The sequence below is a fragment of the Bombus impatiens genome, unplaced genomic scaffold (assembly GCF_000188095.3).
Source record: "Bombus impatiens unplaced genomic scaffold, BIMP_2.2 scf_0317, whole genome shotgun sequence".
NCBI lineage: Eukaryota > Metazoa > Arthropoda > Insecta > Hymenoptera > Apidae > Bombus > Bombus impatiens.
The window spans coordinates 2,399,083-2,422,838 of NT_176736.1; the positions used below are offsets into that span (position 1 = coordinate 2,399,083).

General features: G+C 40.7%; 3 protein-coding genes across 4 annotated transcripts in view; 1 reads left to right on the forward strand and 2 right to left on the reverse strand.

The window, feature by feature from the left end:
- Nucleotides 1-23,756, forward strand: part of LOC105680705 — a 215,163-nt gene that overhangs the window by 86,360 nt on the left and 105,047 nt on the right. The window lies entirely within an intron of this gene.
- Nucleotides 16,122-18,419, reverse strand: LOC100747889 (mucin-2-like). Its single transcript, XM_003489091.3, has 2 exons — nucleotides 18,162-18,419; nucleotides 16,122-17,969 (listed from the first exon to the last, which is right to left on the reverse strand). The coding sequence occupies exons 1-2, from the start codon at nucleotides 18,282-18,284 to the stop codon at nucleotides 16,524-16,526; spliced, it is 1,569 nt and encodes a 522-aa protein (XP_003489139.1). The 5' UTR covers nucleotides 18,285-18,419; the 3' UTR covers nucleotides 16,122-16,523.
- LOC105680704 (C-type lectin domain-containing protein 141-like) lies at nucleotides 21,368-23,633 on the reverse strand. Its single transcript, XM_012385070.2, has 2 exons — nucleotides 23,419-23,633; nucleotides 21,368-21,908 (listed from the first exon to the last, which is right to left on the reverse strand). Exons 1-2 carry the CDS (start codon nucleotides 23,539-23,541, stop codon nucleotides 21,426-21,428), a joined length of 606 nt encoding a protein of 201 aa, XP_012240493.1. The 5' UTR covers nucleotides 23,542-23,633; the 3' UTR covers nucleotides 21,368-21,425.

Here is a 23,756-nt window from a genome sequence, read left to right on the forward strand (position 1 = left end):
GGTAGACTCGTGATTAATTACGTTGAAACGATAGGAATTAGATAATTGAAATTGACTTTAGCTGCTCGCCGGTTAAAAGCAATTACAGAATACTCGAAACGCGTCGTTTAAATATTTGTTTCGGAGCGCGCCGGTGGAAGCGCTACGTGCAAGCGAAGATTCCCCTCGTCGAATTATGAAGATTACACGGAAACGACGCTCCGTTTCCGGAAACCGTGTGCCCCGCGATTGAAACGTTCACGCGAAGTCGGCGCGCCAAGTAATAATTTTCTGCATACTTTAACGGAATACCAGGTTTTAGAGGTTCGGTATTAGAGGAGTCAGAATTTCTATGGGAACCGCGGAAAATGGGATACTGTGCGTGAAATTGTTCCTGTTATCAAAACCACAGAATTCGAAACTATACTAGAAACGATCAAGATCGAATTGGATTTATGAAAATTACCATCAACTGCCATTCTGCGTTTCCACATCGCTTTCAAACACTATTTCACGAAATAGTTAGTTCGATAATCGAAAAGATACCGGAATTTCTTCAAACCGAATCTTCCTTCAAATTCAGTTCATTGCGTTTAGAAATCGTTTCCAATCGACATTTATTTCAGGGTATAGTCGGTTTAAGAAGTATTAGAATTGAAGAAATTTTATAATTTTTTACAAATTCAAAGGTAAAATACCTAAAATACTCGTTAGAATATTTAGTTGATGAAACAAATGTTTGTCCAAGTTCTATGTCTTTGCTTGTGTTCGTAAAGATATAAATCTGCATAAAGATTTGCAGTCTATTAACGAGATACAATATCTACGCGTTTAGTTCACGTTTCTCAAATTGATTTTTCATCGCGCGTAAAAATTATCGTAGTTGCATTTACCTTTGCTTAACTTTGAAAAACTTTGGAAAACATTCACTATAGACGCGTTCCGTATGAAAAGCGCCGCGAGAGTTGGCAACCATACAGCGTATAAAGTATTCGGGCTGTACAATACGCGAAATCCGATCGAATCGACGAAGGAGAGACACGTCCGACGGTATTTTATACGGCAAGACGATAACGTTCAGGTGGAAAAATATTTTAGCGAATCTAGCCAGCAGATCCACGCCACTTCGATCTCTACCTTGAATATTAATTCGGTGGTCGATTTATTCGAAGATCGATATCGAGCTGAGCGAAATCGCTTCTCGAAATCTAAGCGTTTTAGTTTCTAGCCGCCATCGATTCTTTACGGATTTTCTTTTTTCTTATGAAATCGTACAATTCGATGCCAAATCACGTCGTTGATACTTAAATGAAGGTTTTACGGACGATATCACAAATTTCTGAAAGTAGTCAATTTCAACGTCAGATTTAGATTGGTTTAAAATGATCAAACCAGTTTAATCAGTTAAAGTGGTGATCCCGTAGTAGCTTGAATCTCAAGAATCTCCTCTTCTCTCACAGTAATAGAAAGCTGGTACACGTTTCTCTACGTTTTGCTTAATGTATTCCGATTCTTTCGCCTGTTATTTAACCTATTTACTCGGTAGCCGCGTTCCTTTAGCAGCTTACACTTTGTCAATCTTTTTTTTTTTTATTCGCCGCGTCCGCATTCAGTCTCGTTCCGCATTGCTTCCGTTCGCATCTTGAAACGACGAAGAGAGCACAATTAGGTATTCTATTTCTGTGAACCACCTCACACCAGGAAATTAGGTTGCGCGTCTGAAAAGCAACGTCTCGTGTCGCATCTTTTCACTCCTCCTCGTTCTCCCGCTCTCGAGCTTTTTGTCTCGCGATACAAGAATCTTTTCTCTACACACACGGCCCGCTCTCTCTCTCTCTCTCTCCCTCTCTCTTTGCATGCATCTTAATTACTCGAAGCTTCCACAGCGTCGAAACAAGCCCGGCACTGTTTCTCAAACGCGACGAATCGCGCTTGCTCTACAATAACCCGATCCTTTCTCTCTCGTGGAAACTTTCGAATTCCCAACCAGAGCCGCTGTGCAACGCAATAAATCACTTTTACCCCGCGACAAAATACCGAAGCAGCAATCCCCTGTAACAGCAAGCGCGAATTTCGCTTGGAATATCAATATGCGGCTCGCACTTCGCCGCCACCTTTTCGCGCCTCCCCGCTTTACACACAGAATTTTTACCCATTGTCTCCCGCGCGTGTAGAAATAATTCCGCGGAAGGAATAATAAAAAAAAAGAAAAAAAGGAGAGCGGTGTAAAGAAAAAATAGGAACCGGGTGTGTGCCAGATTTTTTTATTAAAACCCAGCGCACGCTTCGAACAGCTTCAATTGTACCTACTGGCGCGTGTTCGTCTGCTGCTGGTCGTGCAATTATCGCGCAGCTGAAACATTTTAAAAGGGGAAATTGTTAAATTACACGAAGGGGAGGTGTTCGACGTTTAACCCAGTTTTCTACAACGGGCCGAGAGACCTGGTTTTTCTTTCTCTAGGTTATGCGCGTGTGCATGTATATGAAGAGTGTGGAGGAACAATACGATAGGTGATACTTTCTAATCTTTACCAGGAAACACTTTCAACATTCAGTTGCTAAATAGTTGCTAATGTGCCTTGATAATTAATTTCATGTTACCAAAATTGTGTTTTTATTTTTTAATCTGCGCTTTTCCCTCTCAATATTTGCACAGTAATTATTACTCATCATAACATTGCAATATCGCGGACATTAAAACATTGTTTGTCTTAATAATCATATCTATGGCTCCTATCTTGCAACTTTGTACCTGACAGATTTTTTCCATTTTCAATTGTACCAAATTTGTTTATGTCACAAAGTGGCATTAAAGTCAAACAGACGACAAAAATGTACTCGCCAAGTTTGTTCTCTGAAGATGACATCGACTATATGTGTACGGTTATATGTTTAATGAGAAACACAGTACCGCGATAATAGAAGGATGGTAAAGGTTCGAAAAATGGACAGAGGTGAAAGGGTACGCGTGTAATTCGAACGGAACCGCGCGAAACGCTGAGCGAAAATTGTCGGCATTCGCGTAATATCCTGGCAAATTATAGCCCGCATCGGAATGGCCGCGTCGTTCCAGCGGCTTCGCGCAGCCGCGCCAGTATGCATACAATCTTAAATGCTTTAAGATGGAAATTAAGCGAAGATTGCGCGCATTGTGTAAAGCCACGTCAAGAGCTCTTGAATACATAATAGAACAGTGTCAACACCTGTTTCTGATTACTTTTGCGAACGGTTCTCTCTTCCCTCCTCACCGCTGTCGCCAAATTTCTTTCTCTCTGCTTCGCTTACAAATCGAACTTTGTCGTTTATCTGAAACTAAAAATGGAAATGGTCTCTTTCTTGCCTTTCCAACAGTATGGTAGAGTTCTGATTGTATCTACCGAGGAGGAACAACAAATTGACAGTGAAAAGATATACTTTGATCATTGAGCGACATTTTTGTCAGAGACGAGTTAATTAAATCCGAGTGTTGCTAATTGGAAACAATCGTGTGCTTCATACAATCGCGCTGAAAATAGTTTTGTCGGTTTATAGGTACGTATACATTAAATTATCTAATTAACTATCTGAGAGTATAAAATTTGATTTACAAAGAGAAACGCTTGACACTTTGTCTCATGTCAACGAAACAATTACGATATTTTAACAGCTTTGATTCCCTTTTTATATTTTGCAAATAATCTTCGATCTTGAATATTGAGTCCATAGTTGGTGGAGTTTCTCTAATCTACATAATTTGCTTCTTGTCGACGGTTATATGTGTCCGCCTATAACAAAACAACATCTCATTTGTACAACCTCGGTGTCTCCTCTCATCGACAGCTAATTAGCTAATTACCCGATGACGTTTTCCCCAATCGTCGTAGCATCGTGTCAATTATTTCCGATATTATTCTTCTGGAGAAGACTTCGAAAACTGACAGCATCGTCAGACGTACCAAAACCATCCACGTTCGATTGCTTCGTCGAAAATTACTCAAACTAATCGAATCACTCCATCTTCGATCACGCAGCATCGATTGAATTTTTTTATTGGACGAGAGATCGGAACTTGTGAGAAAAACCATCTTTTCGTTTGTCACGGGATCTCTGGTAAGATACTGAAATTTCAGGGACGATTTATCTCCAAGGTAATGGAGCACACCCGTTATTATTTCATGCGACAGGCGTAACTCGATTTCGCGAGAAGCTGAGACCTGCGAGAAGAAACCGATCGACTAATTCATTCAAATTGTTCCATCACGTGCAGCCTATTTTTCTTCGAACCCGTGGAAACGGGAACGTACCGTTTCCATTGTTTCGGTTCTTCCGAGGTTTCGCGAACGCTTCTCCTTCCGAAGATGCTTCGTCCGATAAATGTTCGAAGCAAAGGCTTAAAATACTATGGAAGAACGACCGTGAAAGAACGACGTAGGCGTAATGACCGCGCATTTACTGGAAATTATGCCGCGTTCGATGAAGAGATGCGTCAGACGTGCGCACGGGAAACTTCGTCCCTGATCATACGATTGGAGTAATTGTCAATCGTGGACACGAAAGTTAGTAGACGGTGGTAATTGTAGCTAACTGGTTAATCGATAGTTGCACATGCGAGTTTTGATCGAATGGAAGCAGAAAAGCAAGTTTGAAAAAGTTAGCGTAATTTGCTACCTCTTCTGCGAAATTCGCCGGAAGTTAAACAAACCAGCTACGCTTCGTGGAAATTTCTCAATTTTATGATCCTAGTTCGCGACTAGTGTTCAAGTTCTCAAATGAAAAATAACTTCCATTCGTCGTAAGGAGACGCCATAAACTATTATATATATTCAGACAGATTAATCCTTCGAGGATCGAATTTTTTTAACCTGTACAGTAAATATAGCAAAGTAAATTGTACCTTTACCAATTATTGATGGTAGAAACTCATCTCTTCGCGCGGTTTGTTAAAAAAAAGACATAATTCTGCTACAATTCCAAACCAGTTTCACTAAGTACAAGTACATTTATCATTCGCTTAATCAACAATATATTAAACATAGAAAGATTAAAAAGTAATATTCGTAAGATTATCGGTTTTTCCTATTCGTCAATTTATACAATCGATCAACGTATCTTGTGAGTGGCTTGTATTAGTTCAGGATATTGTGCCAATCTTATCGGTAGAACGAGTTACGACAAACCAAAGCTACTTTATTCCTTTCTCTCTTTTCCGCGACGATAAATAGAAACGGACCGCGGCCCCGCTTTTTCGAATTCTGCCAATCTTCCACCGACTTCAATTAAACCACGAGCTCTGAAGCAGAAAAAATTCTTCAGCGGGAGCAAAACCTGCGCGAGGTTTTTCTCGTGAAATCACCTTCGCTCTCGGAGGAATGCTACCGTGCAGTCTCCGGCTGCCAACGTTTCCCCCGGTTGCTGTTCGTGGAATCGTTCGGCGCGCAATTGCCGCGAGACCAGAGCATCGCGATTAGCCGGGATGGTGCGCGCGCGGACGAGCCGACAGCAGGAATCTCGATCGACCAGGGCAAAATTACCAGCGGCTAAAGAGGCCTTGGCCGTGTACGAAAGTGTTAACTGGCCCGGGTAGTCCTTCATCCTGGCGATTTTTACACACTCCGAGGCGTGTGCGTGTCGAAAGCGGGGAACAGAGCGAGAAAAGCGAAGAGCAAGAAGGAAGGAACGCGACGGAGCCGCGCTCTCGCGCCGAGAGAACGCTTCTAGCGCGGCAAATTATTAACAATCAGGCAGGTGTTTGCGCGGTTCTCGCAAGATTTGCTAACGAGCCGGCATTTTCGAGGTGCCGACTCGAGGCATATAATTATATGCTCGCCTCCCTGCTCGTATGCACGCCTCGATACAGTCGGTTATCTATAGGGTGTTCCAATTACGTAAATCGATCGTTGGTTAGACCGGAGGCGAACAATCGTAGCCAGAGTATACGTGTTAGCCACGGAGCGGCGTCGAAGGTGCGAGCGTATTCGCGACCGGTAGACAGAGGCGAGCGAACGTTTATCGCCGGACGTCGGGCTAACGTTACGGCCATGGAATATTTTGTTTGAACGTTTCGGTGAATTAATTCGAAATTATTCGTATTCTTCGCGCCACGAAGATCTGGCTTCCTGTTGGGTCTGCCGATGAAAGCTCTGCCGATGCTATGGGTTCCTGGGAACGATCTTATCGAGGATTGTTTACGTGATGAAATGGACTTCCTTGGCGGTTAACGAGTAATTTCGTCGCTTTTGTTTTGTTTTTTTTTATTATTATTATTGTATTATTAAATGGGGTATACGACATTCGATAGCGGGCATTGTAAAATAAAATACAGTGGATATTCCCCAATTAATAGCACCGTGTGCAAAAAGAAATCGTTAATCTGCAACCGGAGCCAGGAAACGTTTCAAGGATCCTTTAGGACGCAATTGAAACGCCGCTCCATTAGCTTCTAAAACAATCTCTTGTACCTGGAACCGACGATACTTTGCGTCCGCAGAACCAGCAAAGTAACACTCGTAGATGGTTCCCTTGCAAATCGTTTCTGTTCACGTCATTACCACGAGGATCCTACGCCGTTGGCGGTGTCGAGAATTTTCTACTGCCTCGAAAACGGTGCTATTCGACAAGCGTGTACGAGTTCCTGGATTGTGGCTAGCGGTGATCGTGGTTTGGTCGCGGAAAACTCGAGCGAAATGGGACGTAGGCATCGTTTAACTTAGCCACCCTGTAGATGAGGCGGCTGAATGGCCGCGGCGTGAAACCGGTGGGTATGATTACCCACTTTAGTTAACGATCTTCGCAGCCCCGTGGCTGTTCCGTAAGGTCAGAAAGAAAACCGCAAGAAAGAAGCAAGAAGAGCCGAGCGAAACACCGGACCTTCGAGAGCAGCTCTCTCGCATCCGGCCTGGCAAGCACAGCTCGTGAATTCCGAGACGCACGAGACGTCTCGTGATGATACGAGCGTGATTTTGATGTGCCACGACAAATGGGTGCTACACCATCGATGGCTAATCGAAAATGAGGAAATTTTGTTGAATACTACGACGATTGAAAGTTAAAGCCGGTTGTTGGACAAAGATCGTTTCTTCTTTGTTGCGATTGAAAAATGCAAGATTTTTGTGTGGGGGAATTTCGTTTAGTCGAACAAATGTTTAGTTGTTAGTGGATTCAACGAACTCGTATCTCAAGTCGTCTGCTGTCTGAATCGAGGCGACTGAATCTATTTGTTTGTACATGAGGCAGCATCGTGTGCACGAAAAATTGTGAACAGAGGAGAGGAATCAGTGAATTCTTATTATGTAAACAGCTTTTTCTCCGATAAGTTTGTATAAACGAAGTTCCACCGTGCTTAAATATTGGCGAAGTTGTGATTAAAAATTGAAGATTCGATTTGAACATTCAAATCAATGTCCTGCATGATTAAAAAACAGATAATATTTAGATTCCGAAGAAAGAAACAACTGTGTAGGAGATTGTAGGAAAATATCCTTTATCGAAATTCGTCTACTAATTTTGAACGATCCTGTATAACGCACAAGAATATTCATACCGTATAATATATCATCAAGCACGAAGCGAAGATGCGAAGGAAGGATTCAGACGTGTCCCGTGTCCTTTCCAAGAATCCCGCAGTGGCTCGAACAAGCCAAAGGATAATGAAGTGCATACATCGGAAGCGTGCACGGGGTGTTTTCGTATCTCGAAAAAGTGAGCGGCAACACACAACGATAATGTTTAATTATACGCTCTCTTTATACATTATACCGCATAATCCTCTGGTATACTCTTTGACTTCGCAAGCTACCGCGAGATCCTTTCTCGGTCTCCGGGAACGCTTTGACTCGGCGCCAGTCTAATTCCGACTGTTCACTTTTTGATCTCTCTGTGATTTCTCTATAATTACATTATCGCGATACTATGTTGCAACCGGCATACACACGTTACCCCGAAAATTCTAAATAAGAAATTAGAAAAATAAAATAAAATTCTCTCGCAACGAATCAGCCAAGTTTACGCGAAACACGTTCGCTCAGAAGCTTTTGGAGCGCGAAGTGTGTTCGACTTTCGGGACGCGGCTACACGGTAAATATCTTCGAGTTTCGCCATTTTTTCACCTACTTCAGAGAGTAAAAATTACCGGCTGAAAATTAACGTTAAAACGCTTTACCCGTGTTCCATCGACGAGGTAAGAAGTCGAGAGGGTCGCGTTATTCGACTTTTCTGCTCTCCATCACTCTCTATCTTCCTCTACCACGTTCTCCCTGTTTGCCATCGTCGGAAAGGCTTCAATTAAGAGAAGCGAAAAGAAACCCGTTCGATCGAACCGCGGGAATAGCACGGGGAAACGCGAGTTCGAAAATAGAAAGCTTAATGCGACGACCGGAGCGAACATGGAATTTCAAGCAAACCAACGAACCGCGCAAACATTTGTGTTGTCGTAAATAAGTCGACAAAGTTTCGAGGAATATTTTGCCTTGCTTTTTAGCCGCAAATTTAATTTCTTTTAGCAAAACCGAAGACACAGGAAATCGGTATCATTTTTTTAGAATACTAATCTTGTTTTTCGAGAAATGTTTTGCAAAGTAATTTAAGAGCAGTAGATTCCAAATGTTTGAGAGCGAGGTTGTTAGGAGAAAGATGATTTACGAGGGAGGAAGGAGGAAAATAGGCGATATTGGGATAACGAGTGGCGGTCCCTTTGGAAAAGAGTCGTAGCAAAAAGTTGAGAAGTCGCGTAAGATTCCATCCAAAAGTAGCAACTTTTTTATTACGGCCACCCGCTCCCGAAGGACGCAAGTTTCGACGATAAAGAAAAACTCGCTGGTCTGGCGATCGACACGCGTGGAAAATTCGAGGGTTACTTTCGATGAAAGAGTGTTATTATCGGACGTCATATCCGAGGGACGAAATATCTCGAGAACTGTCGGGAAAAATAACTATAAAGAGAATTTTCTCAGATTCTTTATTTAGAGTAGTCATATATAACAACGCTAAAAAGAGGTTCGAATACAGCGTTTAAAGTATCAAATAAGTACAGAAAATGATACTTTCAATTTCGACTTGCTGTTCAAAAAATTTTATTAAGAATTTTAACACAATCGTTTCTATTTTCCATCAATAGAGGAAAATACCATAATTAGCTGTAAATGAGACATATCTTCTTTCCAGAAAATTTTCTCCGGACAAACGATCGGTTCATTCTTCTTCGTGATGTTGAAGATTGAAGAGTATAACGAAATATTTTCTCCATTTGTTTCTTATACATCCCTCCACATGTTATCGTTTTTGCCCTACTTCTACAATCCCTCAACCTATACCAACAAAAAATTTGCCATCAGAATTCCTATTAAGGTCTTCCACCTAAGATTTTACGAACTAATTCTCGGAAATTAATTCATCTGGCAATAGCTTCGTCGAAAATCGTCTGTTTCCTCTCGGCGTGATGTATTCCTTTCCGATGACGTATCGCTCGTGAGGTATAGCAGGCGTGCAAGTTGACGCGAGTACGCGACACCACGCTCGATCTCCGTCGTATTTCAGAACAACGCGAATATGCGAAACGCGTGCATGTTCGTAAGCGTGAAATTACACGGCGTATGCACGTTAGTAAAGCCGAGTGAGCGTAGTACAACTGCGCGTGAGGTGAAGAGGAAGGCCGAGGCTCGCGATCAGCCAGCTCGGCCACGAGCCGAAAACCCTTATTTTGGAATTTCGTAGCTGCCAATAACGGCTCAATTAGCGTAATAAAGTGGCTAAATGTGTTGCTGGAATCGCCTACTCGATGCGTACCAACTGACTCCTGCAGACGTATACGAGTATGTACATGTATAGAGCGATCGATCCAGCTCTTCAAATGTTGTCAGGCAATCGATATTCTTAGCGCGAAGTGGTTTATGCGGATGATTTGAAGAAATCCGAAGACTGATGTATCTGTAGGAAATGACGGATTGAAGTAGGGGCGAGTAGAAGGAAAGCAGGGGTGAATATGATTTCTCTAAGACTCTTTTGATGATTCGATTCTGGATATATTCGCTTACTGCTGATTCTTACTTTTCTCCATCTTTCGTTATTATTTCCAGTTAACCTGCAGATCTTCGTATACTCTATGAGGAAACCATTTTTAATAGGAGAAAATGCTAGACAATTTTATGTTATTTTATATTTAATTATTTTATTTTATTTATTTAGTTTATTATTATTTTATTTATTAGTTTATTATATGTATATTTTATTTTAAGACGACTTAAAAATACTTTACCGTTGCGTCTGTGGTTAGAAAGTAAATACGCTATCGTATGACGTTACAGACTTCTGCGAGTAAATACATTTTGTAATTAGATAAAAGAGAATGGGAATTCGTTTGTTACTTTGCACTCCTCTTGCACATAACTAAAGATACTAGATAAAACTTGTATAGTGCATCGGTATTTTTGTTGCAATTCGATCGATATATTTTGCACTGGATTTCCATATAGTCAAATCTGACTGACGATTCCCATACTAAAACGTCACGTTCCATTAACATTTCACGGTTGGTTTGCTCAAAAAGGAGTGGAAACCAAGAAGCTGGTTGGCCAAGTCCGTTGGCGCAGGATATCTTCCGGGTCTCTTTCAGGTGGCTTCGATACGACGACTTTGAATGATAAATGTTTGGCGCGGCTTGCGTACCCTGACCTGATGCACGCCGTGTATACGCGTGTACATTTATTAAATGAGATTTATGCGGTTAAAGTATGGAATCGGTAAACGGATCGCGAATGCCGTTGCCGCGGCGCAGTGGGCTGGGCTTTCAATGGGGGCTTTCGAAGAAAAGCCCCAGCTCTGATATCTCGCGCTCTGCTCTTTTAATACTTTATGGCGCTGCGACGTGGCGCGAGCATTTACATCGAATACCTCGATGGCTGTGTGTTCTCCGGGAAAAACCTGGACGCCTAGGATTTTTTCACGGATCCTGGCGAGGTCGTTGAATCGGACACCGTCGATTCATCGTGGCGGCGTTTTCGTTTTTCCACGAAAAAACGATCCCTCGTCGCGCGTTAATCACGATCCGTGTCGTTGACGAGGAAAAAAGTGGAAAAGAAAATGAAAATAGATCGGAAGTAAAAGTAAACGCGTTACGTGTCAATTAAACGTTATTCTCTCGCCGAGACACGGTTTTTGCCCTTTTGCTCGCGTGTTACACGCCCGATAATTAATCCTGTCGATCGAACAACGTTTCGTATAATTTTATCATTACATTCGACTTGATGCGTACACTGGCATGAGACGCATTCGACGCTAATAATTAAAATCTCTCGGATCAGCGAACCGAGGGCGGTGGACCGAGCTTCCAGCATGGAACGTCCCGTGTTATCCACGCGATTCGACAACACCTTCCTGCTGAAATTCTGTTACCGATCGCCAACGCTTTTTCCACATCGACGAAATAGACCGAACGATCGCGGAATAGACTGAGTGAGATTAACGGCGGCCAACCGAATGGAATTCCTCGCGTTAACGTTCGATTCCTCTCCTCCTTTTTTCTTTCTCTATTTGAGAAATGATACAGTTTTCTCTTTTACACTATATACGTCAAGGCTTAAATAAAAATTGTAAAATAGTTTGAGAGAAGAATTATGCATATTGATGGAAATATAAAACGTGTAACTGTTGACTGAATTATAGGGATTGTTATAAATGTAAGACATTGCACAGGCGTGAAAGGTATCTTGGGATCTACGTGGTTTACGAATCGAATACTACGTATAAAGCAATTTCCTTTTTTTCAAATAACAAAGAAAAATAAACGCTGGAGAGAAATTCGTCGAAGCATCGCGCAATTGCCTGAAATCCGTCCCGATAACGGCATTATCTACGGCTCGTTTAATTAAACGATCCGATAGGGTCGGGGAACGGAAAAGCTCGCACGATTTTCCGGAAATTAAAATAAACACGAGGGTTCGGTGTCTCGCGTTCGTCCACAGGAAAGCGTTTGAAAAATCAATTTTCGATCCACCTGCCCATAGATCTCTCGATCCCAATACCAGAAAAAGCATAGAAGAAATAAACTAAAAGTGAAAAATTGGCTTTTAATGCCAAAGCTACGAATATCTAAAATAAAAACCTTTCATGAAAGAAATCAAAACAAGAGATATATAGAAAAATATATAATGTATTAATAAATCGCTGTAATGCCTGCGATCTATGCAAATTTCTATGAACACTTACAAAATATGGGGGCAGAAATGATATTTTACTAAAGATCACATTTTATCTTAAAATCTATACAATCTGTCTGGAAAATTAGAAAAATCACGGATCTCCAAAAAATTACATTTTATCTGCTCTGTTAATTCTAATATGAAAATAAAAACTCTGAAGACTTTCGATTTCTTCCAAACTTCTGGTCCCATTGATGAATTAGAAAAACAATGATACCGCCAAAAATACAAAGACTTCCGGTGTTATGAAAAAGTTACAAGCCACAGGGCGTGAAAAGACGAATCGCGAAGGCTTTGCATACGATGCATCGATACGAAACATTCACGAAGGAAATAACTCGAGGTGTATGGCGTCGCTAAAAATCTCGTGTCTGGCATATTAATGCGTTAGAGATATGCCGGTTGCACGAGCCACTCGCCGAATTGTTGCGGTGTATCCTGGACGCGAAACGGAGAGGAAGGGGACATGACAGATATTGAAGAATCGCAATCGACGTCGAAGACTTTGATCATTCAAGGTTGCTGATCTCTTGCATTAGCCTGGTCGTTTCATTTCTTTTATCTCGCACGTACGTATCGCGTAGAGTTTGATCTTGTTTGTATTTCGTATTTAATCGAGTGTCCTGTGATTTTTTAAAAAGATGTTGAAATATTTGTTTTCATTTTTTAATGAAAAGGTAAATAATTTATTTGAAAACCGGGAACATGAATTTATTTCATTAAGGTTAATAGAAAAAATAAATCAAAGGTGAGACAATATCGATGGTTTATGACGAAATCAAAGAGATAGTTCGTTTTTAATCGACGCATAATTGAATTATGATATCAGAAAGTAAAGGGTTAAAAGTTACAAGCAACGGCTTGTGTTATCGATGTTATATTTAATTTAACCCGTTTATACACTAACCTCTAATTATTCGTAAAATTACAGTCATCTAAAATTTCATTTACGAATAATCATCATCGATTACATATAGATAATACATTACTCTCAACTATGAGATTAACTAATCACGTGTCCATAATCAGTATACATCAAAAATCGAAGCGAAATTTAGAAGTAAATTCGATAACCGATGAAATCTGAAATCATAGCATGAAGTGATGGAAATTTCACGTTATTAAACCCTTGTTAAAGCGAACATTCGTTTACGTTGCCACTGATTATCGATAGAAAATCGTTGATTGTGTAACGTTAACGAATATCTACAACCGACTCAGGAAACCTGAACCGCTTTGCACACGACACCAACTCCCAAAACAAGGGAATATGAATTCGGCACGTAGGCATAAGATAAACGAACATCTAGAAGGGCTGGATCTTGATCGAGGCTTCAGTCTTTCGGTAACGGGCTAATCGCAAACTTGTAATCTTATTATAGAATGAAGGTATCTCGAACTCTGGTTCAAGAACCTAACATTTTTTTATTGTTATTTTCCTGTCATTTTTTTTACTTGACAATCGCAACGTTACGTATCATTAGTGTGATTATCGAATTATTATCTTTACATTCCTATAGCACGATCACATTATTATTCAAACTTTTTAAAAAATACGCAACATCTGCGTTAACTTCAAACGCTCTGCCATGTACGAATCCCTCAAATACCAAGTTGATATCATTTTTTACGAACTTTCTAATTCACGAACACGCATCATTTGTTTCAAAATAATACAAACTAATGCATTTTCCAACTTTCATAAACTCGTCCCCGACGATATTAATTCTACGGGGAAAAAGTAGAAAAATAAGCAAGGGAAAAAATGAAGAGTAATCGCGATGCAGCGATTTTCCAGTCGATCGGACCCTCCTTTGTATTGACTTTCTCCGATCTGGATGCGCCGGAATAAAACGATTCCGCTCGATTCCGCGCCGGCCATTATTACAGGCTTTTGGGTCCAATAACTCTTCGACTCTCACTTGTTGCTGTGGCGGCGTCGCAATGCCCTTCGCCACAACGATTCCCCTCTCTTCCTCGTCTTTTTTCTCTCTTCTCCCTCTTCGTTCCCCTCTCGTCACGATTTTTCATCGTTGAACGAGCAACGAAAGAGCGAAACGAGAATCGATTGGATTCTCGCCTCGTAACGCGAGAAACCGGAAGTTGGACAGGACCCACAGAGAAATTCGCGGCGGCCCTTTAATTGCGCCGTCCTTCACCGCTCGGAAATGAAAGTTTACGAGTGAGGTTCCGGAGAGTTATACGAAGCTGCTGGCTCGCGACGTAATAACCACGCTGTAATCCCCGCGATCCTGTTTTTCCGACTGCTTCCTGTTCTGCCTTCATAGTCGGAGACGCGGCAAAGTTTCGACTAGACACGCCAGGATTAACGTTGAACGCTTGAAAAATGGGCGAGGAGTTTGGATGGCGCGAGAAGAGTAGCTGTAATTATTTTCTCGAGCGTGTCTTTCTAACGTATGTTACCATATACGTTTGTTGCTATGTCGATTCGCAATTGTCCAAATTTTACAATATAGTACGTATGCCAAGAGTATACGAGAGGTGTTCTTACTAACTGCTTGATCTGACACGAAAAACTTGTTGCCAAAATGTCGTTGAATTTTGAAGTTACTTATCATGGTTTCTGCGATCTTTGTACACGCGCGCTCATAAGCTGCGATTAAAAGATTATCTCTTAGAATTTACCTTGGAATTTCTGATTATTTATACGATCCTCTTTTGATAAATGAGTCATCAAAATATATACGTGACATTCGTTTTTCGATGTATGGGATACCTGGACTTCGTAAAAACGTCATCAATATAGAAATGATTGGAATAATCTATTGGACTAAGAATTTTGCCAATCTCGATTCTAACCACGAAACCTGTTCTCTACAATAAACTGGCGAAAATATAGAAATACTTTTCCTGGAGATAGTGAATCATTTATTCGAATCGTTTCTCTCCAATCAAAATAGAACGAACATTTTACGCCGGGCAGTTCGATAGATCTCGATATTTATCCGGCATCGTGGAAGCGGCCGCGATTCCTGGTGAAATATTTAACAAAGAGGAGGGTGGTATCGTGGAGGAATTAATTTTTCAAAAGAGTCGATTAGGTAGCCGCTTCATCTCCGTAAATGCTATAAAAATTCCAGGATGGCCGGCCGGCCGGCCAGTTCGATAGCCAACGTTCTCGATATCGCGATCCCGGTCATCCATACAAATCGGATTTTACCAAATTGGAGTACAATTTTCACGAACGTGGCCTCGAGTTTTCGTGCGCGAAAGCGCTTCGCGTGAAGGGTAACATAGACTACAGGCGGGGTAGGAAGGTGGAAAAAAGAAATGGAAAATGGGAAAAGACGCTTCTACGCGAACTACGCCGGATGATGAAGCGAATCAAGTAACGGTGGTGGCTTACGTGCGATGCAGCCTTAAAGCATCGGGCCAGCAAGCGAGTTTCCTGGAAACGCGTTAGCAACGAAACGTCTGTGCTTCGAATTTTCAAGCGCCGCCGAATTACACCTCCGTCACGGAATCAATGGTAGCTGAGAAAATACGTAAGCGATGACAACGAGGAGGAACAGGACGATGTTGTTCCGCGCGTTCACAAGCTCGCCCGTGGGAATTCTAATTTATTCCCTAGAGGGCCGGAGAAACGTTCAGCAAAAGGGTAACTAAATAGCAGGTTCTCGCTAGCTACATGGCAATTGCTCGAGATTAGGAACGGTCGATTCGCGAAATGTGGATCCTTTGCATTTCAACGAATCGTACGTCAACATCCTAGACGTTATATAATGAAAAGTTACTATAGACCAACTAAGCGAAGCTTGCAGTTAAGTACTAAGAAGATAGAGTTGATCGAAAGATAGAATTTGCGAAATGCGAATCGTTTGCATAATAACAAATCGTAGATCAACATCGTTGATGTTATCTAATGGGAAGTTAGTATATTGTAAGAAGTTTAGAATAAAATATTAATTACTGGCCTTGTTGATAGAATGTTGAAGTTGATAAAATAGTTACAATTTATTTAATTAATTGTAATTTATTTAAATATATGGAATCTTTATCAATTAACAGAATTAAATAATTATGTGGCTTATTATTAAATAATTACAAAGCTGGGAATAGAATATTAAAATGTTATATAAACACTTTTATCAGATCGTTAATACGAACATTACTTGGCTGACACGAAAGTGAAAAATGTACACATTAACAAAAAATTGAAAATCGTAGCAGCTAACTGCTAATTTTCATTGTCCCGCTTATTGTCTCGTGTCAATACATTCAATGTAGAACATTTCCATCACACTGCACCAAGTATTGGTACAGATATTTTATCAGGATGCCAATGTAAATAGATAGTAGGTCCAGTTGTGGAGATATTTGTTGGTTTGGTGTTATAGCTCGCTGCTTATATGGTTAGTATAGGTGATTTGGAGGGGAGTATAGGGGAGTTGATTTGGAAGTGGTTGATCTAATGCTGCTTGATCCAGTGCTGGGTGGTTCAGTGCTGATTGGTCCAGTGGTGCTAGATCCAATGCTGCTTGGTTCAGCGCTGGTTGGTTCAGTAGTGGTTGATCCAGTGGTGGGTGGCTCAGTGCTGATTGGTCCAGTGGTGCTAGATCCAATGCTGCTTGGTTCAGCGCTGCTTGATCCAGTGCTGGGTGGTTCAGTGCTGATTGGTCCAGTGGTGCTAGATCCAATGCTGCTTGGTTCAGCGCTGCTTGATCCAGTGCTGGGTGGTTCAGTGCTGATTGGTCCAGTGGTGCTAGATCCAATGCTGCTTGGTTCAGCGCTGCTTGATCCAGTGCTGGGTGGTTCAGTGCTGATTGGTCCAGTGGTGCTAGATCCAATGCTGCTTGGTTCAGCGCTGCTTGATCCAGTGCTGGGTGGTTCAGTGCTGATTGGTCCAGTGGTGCTAGATCCAATGCTGCTTGGTTCAGTAGTGGTTGGTTCAGTAGTGGTTGATTCAGTAGTGGTTGGTTCAGTAGTGGTTGGTTCAGTAGTGGTTGGTTCAGTAGTGGTTGGTTCAGTAGTGGTTGGTTCAGTAGTGGTTGGTTCAGTAGTGGTTGGTTCAGTAGTGGTTGGTTCAGTAGTGGTTGGTTCAGTAGTGGTTGGTTCAGTAGTGGTTGGTTCAGTAGTGGTTGGTTCAGTAGTGGTTGGTTCAGTAGTGGTTGGTTCAGTAGTGGTTGGTTCAGTAGTGGTTGGTTCAGTAGTGGTTGGTTCAGTAGTGGTTGGTTCAGTAGTGGTTGGTTCAGTAGTGGTTGGTTCAGTAGTGGTTGGTTCAGTAGTGGTTGGTTCAGTAGTGGTTGGTTCAGTAGTGGTTGGTTCAGTAGTGGTTGGTTCAGTAGTGGTTGGTTCAGTAGTGGTTGGTTCAGTAGTGGTTGGTTCAGTAGTGGTTGGTTCAGTAGTGGTTGGTTCAGTAGTGGTTGGTTCAGTAGTGGTTGGTTCAGTAGTGGTTGGTTCAGTAGTGGTTGGTTCAGTAGTGGTTGGTTCAGTAGTGGTTGGTTCAGTAGTGGTTGGTTCAGTAGTGGTTGATTCAGTAGTGGTTGGCTCAGTAGTGGTTGGCTCAGTAGTGGTTGGCTCAGTAGTGGTTGGTTCAGTAGTGGTTGGTTCAGTAGTGGTTGGTTCGGAATTGCTCGCGTCACGAGAAGGAAAAGCGTAAGCGATAACCTCCATCAGAAGAGGCCAACCTGGTTTTCCAATGCCCAACAGGACGATCGACTGTTCTCCAATATAACCTTTTATAGGAACGACGTTTATTACCTTCGAATTCAAGTTGATTACACTGACGAATGAGATTACGTAGTTGGGTGGTGCAGTTACGTCAATCGTGACTGTCTGACTGACACCTGGCACTGGCGGCTGAAAATAAAAAATACATATATTACAATTTCCAATAATTAATATTTCATGTTAAAAGCAGCAGCACCCTGACTAATAGCAGTTTCAGATTTTAAAAATCTTGTTTCGATTCGAGTTACTGTAGCTCAAATACTATTGAATGATATTAATTCAACGTGGATTAAATATAAATCTATTACTGTCATTGCTCACCTTAAAGATGGGTTGAGATTGCACAAGAACATCACCAGACATACGTATGCCAAGAATCAAGTTGTTACCCCATGCAGAGGCAATCAGCGATAAACAGGCGAAGAGAAAAACGAAGGTACGCATCTTGACGATTATCTTCGGTATTGATCAGTTCGATCGATTTCGTAAATCTGCCGTAAAACTGGCGACGACATCATATATAGTTCCCCTTATCAACAATCGGACACAGTTCCTCGAAGATCGGACAATCCGTGTTAAGTAATGATATATCGCTGAATCGTGATAACAATTTACGTAACGATATTTGCTTATCATTGTTTCATCGGACACTTTTCGAAGGTGACTGATACTTCTAACCATCTTCTTCTTTCTTTTCGTTGCACTTCGTCCTGCTGTCTTTGAATATACTTTTTGTACAACAAAAGATAGCAATGCCGATATTTTTCCACCTGGAAGAAAAGAGAAACAGATAGAAGTAGGAAATGGAAAAAGGCAAAGGTAGATTGTTTTGTTCAAAGATTTCCTTTACATAAAATATTATCCCCGGGGTTACCTATACTTATATATTTATCTTTTGATATGTTCGGTTGATGTTCGGCCTTATTTAATCACAAAAGAACATATAATTTACAACATAAAAAGTGGAAAATTTGTTTTTGGATTAACGCAGAAGTCACAGCTAAGCTTGTGCAACATGATGTGCGATTTTTATCTCCAGAGGCAAACACGGAGACTCATCGTCCTAGTATTGTTCATTGTAAACTTATTGGGGGATCTAATAACCCGAAATATATGCGATATATGGTGAACTTTGCAATGAATTAAGAGTCACTTTTGAGGTTTTGACGTCAAAAGATGACACATATCCTGCTTATCGTAGTTAAAGAATACCAAAAAAGAGAGAAAAACAATATAATTGAAAAGCGATATTCGAAATTACATAAAGTATGTAACTTAAATGGAATATTTCGACAAGCGCGGAATCTAATTAATAGAGGCTTGTCAGAATGATCGATCACTGATACGGAAACAATAAGTGAGATATATACATCCTGCTTCTTTTTTATCGCAGATCGCTTATACCTATTACTTTTCGCGATAATCGATTCTCTCTCATTCTCTCTCATTGCCTTACGATCTCCTCTGTTTATAAGTGATATTTTCAATATTCTAACTATCAAAAATTATCGATTGAAACACAGCTAATATCTAAGAAGTAGATCTAAATTTTAATACAGTTCAATATATCTTAGCTTTAATTTAATACAATATATCTGACAATTTACTTAATCCATCATTTCATTTTCGATATATGTCCCCTAGGAAGCTCCTCATTTGCAAAGAAAGAAATTCTGGAATTCGTAATTTTCAGTAATTTTAGCGTAACAAAAATATAAAATATTCTTAAGCCACAATTTGCTTGGAAATTAAATTTTGTTATCGACTTTTCCGTCGCGTACAAAGAGAACGAATACGCGTTTAGTAATTTCCAAATGATCGAACGCCGACGAATTCGTGGATATCGAACGGAAATCGATCAACGTGAACGCATTTTGTTTATTTCTTCGACAAACTTCCGTTTACGAGTCGCTTCTTAAAATTCAGTTCTAACGCTCTGCTTAGAATTTTTATTCACGACGTCCCCTTCGGCAAACAGCGGCCGATCGGTAGCGTTCCGCTGATCTTTTCAGCGGTTAACTAAGGCTGTGCTCCTTAACTAGGCATTAATTAGTTGCACCTATACTACGAGGACGTGACTTGAAGAATTTTTTAACGTTATCTCGCACAAACTTTGGGTTTCCCTTATTTCATGAAATTTATTAAAAAAAAAAAAAAAAAATAAATGACGAAACAGAAAATCAATCCTATACGTACTTAGAAGTGTGAATGACAATCAGTAGAAGTAATATGATGAAATAATCAAAATGATAAAATAATCGTCAAGGATCTCATCTACAAATTCGAATTAATCAATTAATTTTAATCTTATCTCTATTGGATATTCGGTTCGATTAAGTTTTCGTTCTTGAAATGCTACCTAGTGTCTTTTGTACGATTAGAAGCGTTACCTGAAGTAAATCATCCTCTCATATAACAACTAATACATTTACATCGAGCCATATCACATTTTCCAATTGCAGAACAAATCAAAATATCGTTTCATTAGTGTAGAAGCAGTTGTGCACCTACTACATATTTAGCGCATAGTTCAAATGTGCTAGTGATCGCTACGAGTAATTGCAGTGAAAAGTGTGTTTTAAAAAGTAGGTATTTCGGTCTAGACTGGCATTGTTTAGATATCTTTTGGATATCAGTAAATAGCGGAATCATGTTAACCAATAGAACACTTATTTTTAAAATATTAAAAAATATTATAGTAATTAGAGAAAACTTATTTAAATTTCAGTTACATAATGGAATATAACTGACGCAATTTTAATTAGTTTCACTTAAAAATAATGCTGGATGTTCTCGGATTATTACTGAATGTGTGCGCAAAATCTGATACAAACGAACCACACAGTTACTTCGAAAAAAATCCTAAAAGATATATAAAAAATGGCATTCTAAACGAAACGTGACAGAAACAAAAAACAAAAAGGATTCTTTAAAGTTTCAAATTTGTCGACGGCACAACGATTAATATTCATCGTGCGAAAAACATGGCTTTCTAAGGAAATTCTCACCCTTTTGAAAAATAATCGAACAGAAGCAGAAGCAAATGCAAGAAAAGCGGAAGCGGGTCTGTCCCCGTAAATCTTCCTGGCGAGGGCATTAAGACCGCTGACATTTTGGCTCTGTGAAAGCACGGGAAACGTGTAACCGATGTTGCAGGTCGTACACGCATCCCCGTTATTACGCGTGGCACACGGGCTCAAAGCGGTCGGGCTTGCATAAATCTCTGGAGAAATTAAAGTGCACCGCTCGGCCGCTCTACAAAACGGAATTGTGTAGCCGTATGAAAGAAAAATAATTTGTGTACACCAGGAGTCGCGGCACCGTATTTCCCAGCGTTACCAGGCGTCCTTCTATCTCTAGTAATCGGTTTTCGTGTATTCAACGTACTCGTTGTTCGACGATACATAGTGACAAATATCTAGCTAAATTTCACGTTGAATAGGAAATACCGGGACTTTGGATTAAAGGAAATAAAGTATGGTAAAATATTAATCGCACTGTTTTCATCTTGCTTCTTATTTTATTACTGATAAAAATTTACGATCTTTATATTTTCTATGCTCTGTATATGATTTTTGAAATATATCATTCGTAAGTGTTCAACTTCCATGGTGCAAGAAGTTTCACTATGTAGCCCCTAGTCGTTGGTTTGGTGGATGTAATGGTTGATTGAGTGTCCTTAGTCGGTGGTTCGGTGAAGATAGTGGTTGATTGAGTGCTCGTAGTCGTTGGTTTGGTGGAGGTAGTGGTTGATTGAGTGCCGGTAGTCGTTGGTTTGGTGGAGGTAGTGGTTGATTGAGTGCTCGTAGTCGTTGACGAAGTAGTACTAGTTGTTGTGGTACTATGGTGTTTAGAACGAATAGCGAAAGCGGTAACCTTCATCGCAAGAGCCCAACCTGGTCTTCCAGTAGCTAGTAAGATCATCGAGTCTTGTCCAATATAACCCTTTGTAGGTCTGATGTGTACTACCCTCGGATTTCGATTGATTGCACTGACGAATGAGATCACGTAGCCGGGTGGTGCAGTTATGTTAATCGTGGCTGTGTGACTGACACCTGGCACTGGTGGCTGAAAGTAAAAAATACATATATTAAAATTTCCAGTAATTAGTATTTCATGTTAAAAGCAGTACTATTCTGACTAATATCAGTTTCATCATTATTATCATTATCAGATTTTAGAAATCTCGTTTCGATTCGAATTATCGCGGCTCATAAACAATTTGTTACGTTGCGTGATATAAACCGTGCGACGCCCCTCGTTATTTGACCGCTGACCGTTATTCAGATCCTCAATAAGCCTAAGGACCCACCATTAACTTAGACTTTTAACTTAAATAGTTTTAGGTGCGCCTATTCATCTTTAACGTGCAAATCCTTAATTCCGTAAATGTTTCCGATTTATGTATGTAGTATCGTGAGTTGCTTAGCGCTGTAGATGTCGCTGCTGGGTACACCGCTTTTCTTCTCATTTTTTGTATCGTGGAAGAAAAATTGGACTCCGTTCGCCGGGATTTGAACTCGGGTTCCGAACGTTCACAACCTAAGGCGCTAACCACTGCGCTGCCGTCGTTCTTTTTTTTTTTAATGATGTTTATTTAACCCAAGATACAATTTTAAGTACATTTTGGTATTCACAATAAACTGTGAATTTTGGTAATGATGTGTTAGGCAAAGGTACCGATACGCGACGGTACAACGTAGCCATACTATATTATGCGTCGGTGTAACCACTGCGCTGCCGTCGTCCGACACTGGTTAGTGTCGAGTGGTGGTATTTGCTATCGAGTGCCATCACAAGCCTTTTTTCCACGATACTACATGTATGGTCCTTAGAAAAGTCCTTAGGTTTATTGTGCGTTCTTAGAAACTACGGAAAAAGCTGATAGTTATATAAAGGGGAAAAACGTACATTTACCTAATGGAAAATGCTGGGTATTTCCATGAACAAGGTCACCCGTGAGCCACGTTGGTAGAAGGCTTCCTCCTTCTATCTTCATTCATTAACGCTGGTCACAACCAATGGGTATCGCGGATCGTTACCCTCACTTTTCATAACGAAAAGTGTGAACAACGAATCCGCTTCCTCCGTTCAAAAAAATACCTACACACCGAGCTTTCCTCCTCGTAATTACATGAGAACAGAAGTTATCTCTCAGTTCTGACAGACTCAACACCTCAAGACTTCTTCGACGACAACATATCTACCAGGACTCGAGCTCTGTCTTCAGATCAGTCATCATCTCTACAGTGATTCTCTCATCTAAGAGTAATCCATTTATTCTTCACTTGCATCTTACGCATAAACGTTACTATCTTGTGTCAAGTTGTTGGAAATACATAGTTTATAACCCTGTTAATCGCAGCGTTATACCACCACAACCACCCCTATTATCTCAACGGAAATCAAGGGATCGATCTGTTCGCGGCATCGATTATTACAATCGTAATGGGAATTTACGACTCCCGTTGACGCGTTTCCTCGCGAACGCGTCTCCCCGCGACTGGTCGAAAATACACAATTGAATGATATTAATTCGACGTGGATTCAATATAAATCTATTACTGTCATTGCTCACCTTGAAGATGGGTAGAGATTCGACAAGAACATCGCCAAGCAGACGTCTGCCAAGAATCAAGTTGTTACCCCATGCGGAGGCAAACAACGATAAACAGGCAAAGAGAAAAACGAGAGCACGCATTTTGACGAGTATCCTCGGTATTGAACGGTTCGATCGACTTTTCAAATGTCGCAAAACTGGTACCTTTATATATAGCTTGCCGCTATCGACAATCAGAGATCATTCTTCAAAGATCGGACATTCCATGCTAAGTCAAAGATGACTATCGAGACTGTCGAGACGCGACAACAACTTGCGCAACTTACGTTCAACCTTTATGGTGCAAGAAGTTTCTG